Below are 9,741 nucleotides of genomic sequence, written 5' to 3'. Positions count from 1 at the left end.
TAATATTTTTCTTGTGCCATGACATTTAATAGAACAGTACTATGTGTATCCACTTTAAGTATATAAATGGGTATACACTTATATGTGTTATCATGTGATTAAATGTTACTTTATTCTTAATTTAAAATCACTCAATCGCATAATAACACATATAAGTGTATACTCATATATATACTTAAAGTAAATACACATAATATTGTTCTAATAAGAATATAATATTAATGCGTTGCGTTATGATGATACATATGTGTTTATATTTATATTTTATTATTTTACCAATTAAAGCATGAATTATTAATCTATCCCATAATAAAACTAAGTGCAATAAAACACATACAATCCTAAGAAATACTCAAATTGAAACTAAGATTTAACCTAAACTAGAAGAACCCAAACTGATCATGCCGCTTTTACTCTACAATGATTAGTCGAACAGAAGTCTATGAACTACCGGAGTCATACTTGACTGTTTACTTTATGGTTTGTGTAACATTATTGCCAATCTACTTCATTGTTTTTGTAACATTATTGCGAATCCTTAAAATGTCTAATTCATCAATAATATCATCAATTAAAATTATGCCCACTGTACCAAAACTCTGAAGGCAAAAAAAAAAAAAAGGCTTTCATTGAATTGAGAAAGAATAAATTTTTTTTTTTAATATTTGGGTAATATTATACCATTAACAATAGACACAAATAAAAATATAAATATTGATATGTCATAATAATATGGCAATGTTTCTATTTGTATTTTACTTGTTAGTACATGAATTATTATTCTATCCTATAATAAAACTAAGTGCAAGAAAATTCATAATAGGCCTTCCAAGAACTGAAATTGAAATTAAAATTTAACTCAAACTAGAAATATGAATCAAAATAGAAAAACTTTATATTGCAAAGCTTAGTAACTATCCCTATAATCATTATAAAAAGTAAGTTAAAAGTCTGATTTTAATATAACACCATTAAATCTTAAACCCAAATCCCTGTAATTAGAGATTTAATATGTTTTACCAATAAAACTATCCCTTTTAAGGCATGCAAAAATCAGAGTTCTATCCTCAATTCTACACATCATTTCCTCAAGTATTAATTACTTGCTTTACAAGTCAAGTCACTTTTATTCTCTTTTGCAATCATGCTCACCTTACAACTCAAGTTACACCTATTCTCTTTTTGCAATTATACACAAATCCTTGGAAGAAGCAAATAAGGCACACTTTCCACATCTTTAATACATTTCTTAGAGGATCATATTGCATCTTTTTTCTTTATTGAAGCATGGAATTTTCTTTATTGTATATATGGGCTCCACTTCTTTACTGGTTGGAACCATTAGTCACCAAAATTTTCACCATGGACATCAGTATTATGGTGGCTTGTGTTGCAATATCTTGACTGGGCTATATGGTTTCCAAAATTCATTTTTCTGTATCAAAACTAGAACTTCACTAAATATTTAATAAAAAGAAATTTAAAGGAATATAAATTATGTAAATTCACAAGCTGATTCCGAGATAATTTTAATCAAGTTTTTACGAAGTAGCAGGGGCTTTTGGCAGTAGAAAGGTGGTAGTTTGTCTTCAGATTGTATGTCTCAGAAGACCCTTAACATATAAATTCAATTTAAAATAAAATCATATTGAAAACATTTAATCCAAACACTGTCAGAATTACCAACTTGTTTCATTCCATCATATTTTCCATTTACACTGTTATACATGACTCAAAAGCCAACCTCACCTTCTTTGACACAAAAGGAAAAAATACATACATATTTATGTGCGTGTGTGTGCGCGCGCACGTGTGTCTAATTTTGGTATGTTATTGAAGATTTGAATTCAAACTCTCCATGTTGGATGTTCACCCTTTTACTACCCAAACAACCCATTAGGAGCATATGAAAGATCAATTTAAACATGGTCTAATTTTAAAAAAAAATAAAATCAAAATCCACCTCTTTGGCGTACCATCACTTAACATATTAATGGGCTATTTGGCTTATCTAATACAATTGTTGAATCATAAATTTCTAATATTTAAATATAATTCAAGGATCTTAGAAAGTTTATGCAGGTTGAGTTAATTTATTTCTTCTAAGAGACATGGCGGAATCGATTCTATTTAGCATTGCGACTCAATTACATGTTGAAGAAGATCGATAGGCTCTCTCTTCTTCCTCATGAAGTGTTGTGAGAATATATCATTGAGCAAAAGAAAGCCTCCTTGAGTCGCACGAATTCTTTTATTCCTATTATGTTACCTTTTTCAGCATTTTTTTAAATTATAAGCTTCATATTTGAGGAGACATTCATTCTTACCTAATTCATCCCTATTTCAAAGCTAATTCTTGCTCTCTTAATTTGTTTCTTCCAAGAACACATGGCGGAAGCAATTGTATCTGACATGGCATCTGAAATTTTGAAGAAGATAGCTTCTCTTATAGCTGGGGAACTGTGGTTATTGTGTAATCTCGAAAATGATTTAAAAGGACTTCAGGGAACCATGACCACCATCAGAGCAGTGCTTTTGGATGCCGAGAAAAAGCAGACTCAAGATCATCAGCTGCGCGACTGGCTTGGGAAGCTCAGAGATGTTCTTTTTTATGCTGAGGACGTTTTAGAAGAATTTGAGCTTCAAACTTCGAGGAGACAGCAGGGGAGCTCAGCATTAAAGGTATGCCAATGCTTTTCAAGCTGTAATCTTGTTAAAATTGGTCACAAGATCGAGGAAATTAGAGAAAGGTTAGACAAGATCGCAGATGATAGGCTAAAATTTCATCTTGTTGAGAGTCATGTTGAAGTTAGGCATGTAATTCGAAGGGAGAGGGAAACTATTTCCTTCTTCCAAGCCTCTGTTATCATAGGAAGAGAGATGGATAAAGAAAAAATCATAAGCTTTTTGTTAGAACCAAACCAGGATAATGTTTCCATCATCCCGATTGTTGGAATTGGGGGTTTAGGTAAAACCACTCTTTGTCAAATGGTTTTCAATGATGAAAGGGTCAATAGGCACTTTGAATTAAAAATGTGGGTACGTGTCTCGGATGACTTTAATGTTAGCAGATTAATGAAAGAAATTATTTACTCTGTAACACATGAGGATTGTGCCAAGTTAAAAGCCAATGAAATACCCATGTATTTGCAACAAATTTTGGCTCGTCAAAAGTTTTTGCTTGTTTTAGATAATGTGTGGAATGAACAACCAGATAAATTGGTGGAATTGAAAAATCTTCTGTTGAATCATGTCGAGGGAAGTAAAATTATTGTGACCACACGTAGTAAAAGAGTTGCTGAAATAATGGGCACTGCTTCCCCACATTTGATGCAAGGTCTTTCCCTTAAGAATTCTTTATCATTGTTTAAGAAGTGGGCATTCGAAGATGGCGAAGGGAAACATTTTCCAAACCTCATTAAAATAGCGGAGGAAATTGTTGGAAAATGTAAAGGAGTTCCATTAGCTATAAGAAGTTTAGGGAGTTCACTTTATGCCACCACCAATGAAGAGGAATGGTTGAGAATAAAAAGTGACATCTGGAAGCTGAAACAGGAAGAGGAAGACATCTTACCAACATTGAAATTGAGCTATGATTATTTACCGTCTCACTTAAAACGATGTTTTGCTTACCTTTCTTTATTTTCAAAGGATTTTAAATATGATAGTGATGACGTGACCAGATTTTGGATTGCACATGGTCTTCTTTCAAACTTTAATAACGGAAATGAAGAGTTAGAAGATGTTGCTATGAGATGTATGAAAGATTTATGGTTAAGGTGTTTTATAGAGGATTTTGATGAAGATAAAAATCATTTATATTATACGTTTAAAATGCATGATCTTTTCCACGATCTTGCAATATTAGTGGCAAAAAGTGAGTGTACCATGATACAATCCAAAAACCAAATAGTTGATGAGAGCGTGCGACATTTTTCCTTCATTGGCTTGGATTTCGAACATCAAGAACCTCCAAAAGTTCTATTTAACAGATCAAAGATGGTTCGATCCATTATTGTTATTGAAAAATGCGAGCATATTAGTGTATCAATTATCAATACATGTCTACCCAAATTCAAACACCTCCAACTATTATCCTTGAGAGGGATGAATTTTGAAGTCTTGCCAGACTCTATCGGTACATTGATACATTTAAGATATCTTGACTTGAGATTTAATAAATGGTTGAAGACACTTCCTAGATCTATTTGTCACCTTCAGAAGTTGGAGACATTTTTATTTAGTGGTTGTTTAGAGCTTAAAAAGTTGCCTCACAAAATACAAAAAATGATCTCCCTTAGATACATGGAAATAACCACAAAAGAGCAACAACTACAAGAAAATGGAATCGAGTGTTTGAGTTCTCTTCGATTTTTGTCTTTATATCTATGCGAGAATCTGGTAACATTTCCTGAACGAATGCAAGGTCTAACAGGCCTCCGAACATTGTATATTGCATATTGTCCTCTGACCTCGTTGCCATATGGTATCAAGGACCTAAAGAGATTACAGAAGCTATGTATTCATGACTGCGAAAAGCTTAATTTGAAGATGGAATTTCGAGGAGACGATAATGATAAACTTCGTTTGGCAGTTCGAACATTTGTGATCATAAATTTGCCGTCATTAGTGGATTTGCCTCAGCTTATTCTTCAAGGATCGGCAAACACTTTACAGTGCTTGAAAATTGAAAGGTGTCTCGAATTGGTAAAACTACCGGAGTGGCTGCAAAATCTCACATCACTTCAAACACTTGAGATTATTCATTGCCCGAGTTTGCCATGTCTTCCAGAAGGGATGCAACGCCTTACTGCCCTCAGACAACTGAAGATCGAAGGTTGTCCTGCTCTGAGTGAAAGCTGCAGACTTGATGATTCGAAGATTGCTCGTGTCCCGGACGTTCATCTTGATGAATAAATGTCATCTATGTCTTGATTCTTGCAAGGTTCCTGTGTCCAGGTTCGCATCACACCAACGTCTTGGTTCTCTATTCTTATCTCAGTTGTATTTTATATCTGTTTCTTATGTGTGCCTGAATATTTTACCTTTCCTTTGTACCAAGACATTTATTGTGCTAAGTTTTATTACATCCTCTTATTCCCAGTATTTTCTTTTTCTATTTTGTTTTTTGGCTAAATTTCCTTCTTATCATCCAGACAATTTAATTTGCAATTATTCAATGCAAATTGCACTGCATGCATTGTGTATGTAAAGATAACTAGGAAAAAACAGAACTTAATCGAAATCATTTATTCATTATAATCCATTCATTTAGAAAGGCTTTGAATTGAGAATTGATGTATAGTGGTGATATGAAATCTGCTAAGGGTTACCTAAATTCAGGAAATGTGAAGTAGCTAGATATGAAATATGTAAGTACGGTGACTCTTTGCTTTGAATGAACTACGGACTGAGATTTGATATTATAATCCTATATTTTAGTAAGGGTTTTCGGCATGATGATGATAAGATGCGCTTGGTAAAATGATTTTGAATGTGATTAATGGTTAAATACATTGAATAGCATATGTAGTTATGTTCTGCTATTTTTTGTTGCGCGTTGAACTGTATGGTTGTGTTGTTTGAGTTCTTCAGGGGTAATTTCATGTTATGGGGGTAATAAATAATGATTTAGATATGATTATGACTTGGTTGTAATGGTAAATCTGATTGTTTGTTTATCCCTTTATTGATTTGGGGGAAGGCATGTATGGTGTTGGTTGTTTTGATTTTGTGATTTGTGTTCCGTTAGTGTTGTTGAGGAATAGAAAGGAAGGATAAAAACACGCGTGGTAGGCTTGAATACTAGCGAATTGGTATAATTAATTCTGGGCCCTTACTTGGTGTTGGTTGGCTGGAAAACAGCAGAATCCAGCAAGGTCATAATCTGCAGAAGTGCGGTACACGCCCGTATCAGATATCAGAGACACGAGTGTGTCTTAGCTTTGGTTTAGTCCCGTGTGTGCAGAGAGAACTGAGTGTTTGGAATGGGGAAAGGACACACATCCGTGTCATATGGGACATGTATTCGTGTGTGATAGTTTAGATTAACACGATCGTGTTAATTGCAATTTGAGACGCAATGTCTTTTGGGATATACAGTCGTCCCTTAGGGAGTAGGACATCTGTATATATTTGGAAATTCTATAAATAAGCACGCATGGAGTTAGTCACACCCGTCCAAGGATGTGAAAGGACAATTTTACCCCTAAGAGAGGAGAACCAGGGGAAAGAGATTATTATGGCCTTAACGAAGGTAGAATGAGCTAGTTGAGTATTTTACGGGTGTTCAACTGTGTGGACAACGACATAAACCGTGATTAAAATGATTCAAAGTCGAAAATATAAAATGACGTATATCTTTATTTTAGCTACCGAGTTGTGTGTAGTGTAATATTGAAAGCATCAAAGCTAGTCAGTGTGACCTTGATATCTATATGATTATTATGCTCGGACACTGGGCATCTTAGCATCTGGGATGCTCATGCATAGGCTAACACAAGTGTCTTAGCATCTAAGATGCTTGTGCAATATTGGGAGAGACTTGAGGTCTCACTCCTAATGTAATATGATATCTTTAGCCTAAAGTCTAACCAACAAGTGCATTGGGTGCACTTTTATGATAGACATTTGAGATGTCATATACTTTCACTAGGCTAACATATATATCGATATACATCGTTTGACATTTGTCATCCATATGAGATTACCACATTGAGACTAAGAATGGAACACCTATTCATTGTTTTGAATCGTGTGCAATGTGCCGAAAAGTCATCTATTTATTATTCATCGTATTCTTTTTGTGGTTTTACAGGTAAGTTATTGGATCAATGGAGTGACGAGAGAGTCAAAAGGTCAATTTGGGATGTTGCATGAGACAAGACGCATTTCAATCATTATGTTTGTGGACCTTACTTATGTAATTGTTGGGTTTGTTTTATGCACAGTTATTATGTAATTTTTATTTCAAACACCTTGTAATTTGTGGATGATTATTATGGATTACTATTGATACAATGATTTTATTCAATGTGTGCTTACAGTTTTTTGCACACTGCATGGGGTTTGAGTTGTAAGTCATGTTTTTATTTCATTATTTATTGAGATAAAAGTTTTAAGTTAATACATCTCTTCAAATCTATACTCTAGATAAGAATATTTATCTAAAGAAAGATATTATAGGATACAAAAATTTTGAGTGGAGAGAACAAAGGATCCCTCTCTACCTCGGTGCCCTGGAATTTGTGACGCAGAGTTAAGTTCTCGTTGCTTCATGAAAAACTTCTCAACTATTTCCATTGTCATTTAAAATAGATGCCTGATTTGATTACTTATGAAGATGTCGGGTTTCAAGTACATGTTTTTGCACAGAAAGAAATACCTCAGTTTTTACATTTTAGTAAATATGTTATCAATTTCCAAATTATACAGATCCTAATTACGGATATGAATATGATAAATGTCAAAGTTTTATGTGCTTTCCAAGAAACATCCTGCTATACTTTGACAAGAAACGCAGTACTTCTCAGAGGCCCACTGTTAATTTTTCATACGAAACACGGACTTGGTAAAACAAAGAAGGGCTGCCTCTAAAGAGTTTTGAGTGGAAATGTTGGGATTTCATGGAAACAGGGTAGAGTTTAAAATTCTTTCAAATTATATTTTAAAATTAAAATTTTAATTTACCTAATATAATAGTTACAAAATTAATTATTATACTCAAAATTTAACTTATTCGTTATAAATGATTTAGTATCGAAAGAACAATCCAATTCGAATAAATTATTCGAGTAAACATCATAGCGTGGCTGCATATGAAAATAGGCATATGTTTTACTTATAAAGAAGAACCATTAATGAAGCACTAATCATTTCTTCTTTTGTTTTTTTTTTTTTTGGGGTAGTTAAAGCACTAAAAATTTGATATCAAAGTTTATGAGCGTGGGCGAAGTGAAGTTAAAGGATCAACTTGAGCCAGTTTTTTGCACATGAATGGAATGGGCTCTCAAGCTTACAGGGGTAGAACTCAGTTCCAATCCTGTGCATAAGAAGGCTTCTGTCCTCCACCATAAAAAACTCATTGTTGAATCACTCGTATATAATCCTAGTATATATCGATGAGTTATGAAAGGAGAAGTACCCTTTGTTGGCTCAAGATCCATGTGACAGAGCGCCTTGCCAAGTACAGGAGAAGACAAGGAGAAAGCAACGGGGTGTGCAATGGAATTATTTACAAATACATATCTTGACAAGCCAATAGAAGGAAATAAGTATTTAATAAGATAAATCAATATTATATATATACAGTTTTAATACATAATTTGAGTATAAAAATAACGTATCATCATATGAATAAATCTTCTTTATTTTGAATTCAAACTCATTCAATTATATGATAATATATTATTTATGTATAAAAAATATGTGTATATAATTTTATTGAATAAAATATTTGAATTTAATATTAGTATCAAGGTCAACCTCAATTTGAAGTTCATATTTATAGTTTTATTTTTAGTTGTCTTTAATTATTTCTCAACCACATTTTATTTTCTGCGTGCCATGATTCATCGAAAATATCATCAATTAAAATTCCGCTCATTGTACCAAAACTCTAAAAAATAAAAAAAATATGTTTTCATTGAATTGAGGAAGAATAATATAATAAAGCCTTTGCCTATCCGAGTAGTGGGTACAAGCAGGGATATAAATGCGAACCCTACTCAAGGAACCCAAACTGATCGTGTCACTTGTATTCTAAAAAGAATAGCAGAACAGAAGTTTGTAAGCTACCGAACTCATATTTGTCTGTTTACTTTATGGTTTGTGGAACGACAAAAGAGGAAGGAGAAGGTTGACCCGAAATCAAGCGAAAGAGTCGAACATCTCACTCAATTTCAGCCAAAATAGGATAGGTTTTTGTGTCAAAAATACCATCAAAGAGGAAGAGGATACTGAAAAAATGATTGATGATGCACAGGAGTGAATTATTGAAAAGAGATGTATTTTATAGAGGTGTAACCTCAATGTTCTGAAATTTGAATGGGGTGTCTGTTATTGGAAAGTAATAAAACACTACGAGGGGAAAAGATAAATTTTCAAACCTAAACTGAAAGAAATTATTAATTTTTTAAATTTATATGAAAAAATAGAATAAAATTTTATTTTATTTTTAATATTATCAGTTAAATAATTTTTTTATTTGTAATACTAATAGATTTTATTAATTTTAACTACTGATAGATGAATATTTTGATTTTTCAAATTTAATAGATGAGAATTACACTATCGATTAATCTTTGGGTGGGAATGATTCTTTTGGCCATAATGTAATCTAAATTCTATAGATTTTACTTGAGAAGAGCTAAAATAGCGTACAAAAATTTCTTTAAAAATTTATACTGTATTATCTTCCCCGACAAAACATATATCCATGCCTGTCTCTCTAAATCCATTAATTTAGCAATCAACCCATCAAAATATGACCGAAAACAACGGATCCAATCTGAAATTAACAATTAATTACAAGTGCCAAAACCAAAAATTAAAAACAACCAGAAAAACAAATAGAAAAAATTACTATGAATGGAAGAGAAAACGGTTATTCCTGAAATCACTGATGGATGTCCCCATGGATTAACAGGAGACAGTGATCCATGGACAAACGAAAAAATGTTGGCACAAGTGACAAGTGGCGATTGAACAGAATTCTCCTCGCCATTATATAAGTGATCTGCT

The 9,741-nt window shown here is 32.9% G+C and overlaps 1 protein-coding gene across 1 annotated transcript; it reads left to right on the top strand.

Moving 5' to 3' along the window:
- The first annotated feature begins 1,836 nt into the window (after positions 1-1,836).
- Positions 1,837-7,018, top strand: LOC123220280 (disease resistance protein RGA2-like). Its single transcript, XM_044642394.1, has 2 exons — positions 1,837-4,959; positions 6,818-7,018. Exon 1 carries the CDS (start codon positions 2,389-2,391, stop codon positions 4,915-4,917), a length of 2,529 nt encoding a protein of 842 aa, XP_044498329.1. The 5' UTR covers positions 1,837-2,388; the 3' UTR covers positions 4,918-4,959; positions 6,818-7,018.
- The last annotated feature ends 2,723 nt before the right edge of the window (positions 7,019-9,741 follow it).

Source organism: Mangifera indica, chromosome 7 (assembly GCF_011075055.1).
Source record: "Mangifera indica cultivar Alphonso chromosome 7, CATAS_Mindica_2.1, whole genome shotgun sequence".
Taxonomy (NCBI): Eukaryota; Viridiplantae; Streptophyta; class Magnoliopsida; order Sapindales; family Anacardiaceae; genus Mangifera; species Mangifera indica.
This window is presented reverse-complemented; position numbering and strand designations above follow the sequence as displayed.

Excerpts from the sequence above, each read along its gene's own strand:
- LOC123220280 (XM_044642394.1), top strand. The coding sequence starts at position 2,389 with ATGGCGGAAGCAATTGTATCTGACATGGCATCTGAAATTTTGAAGAAG.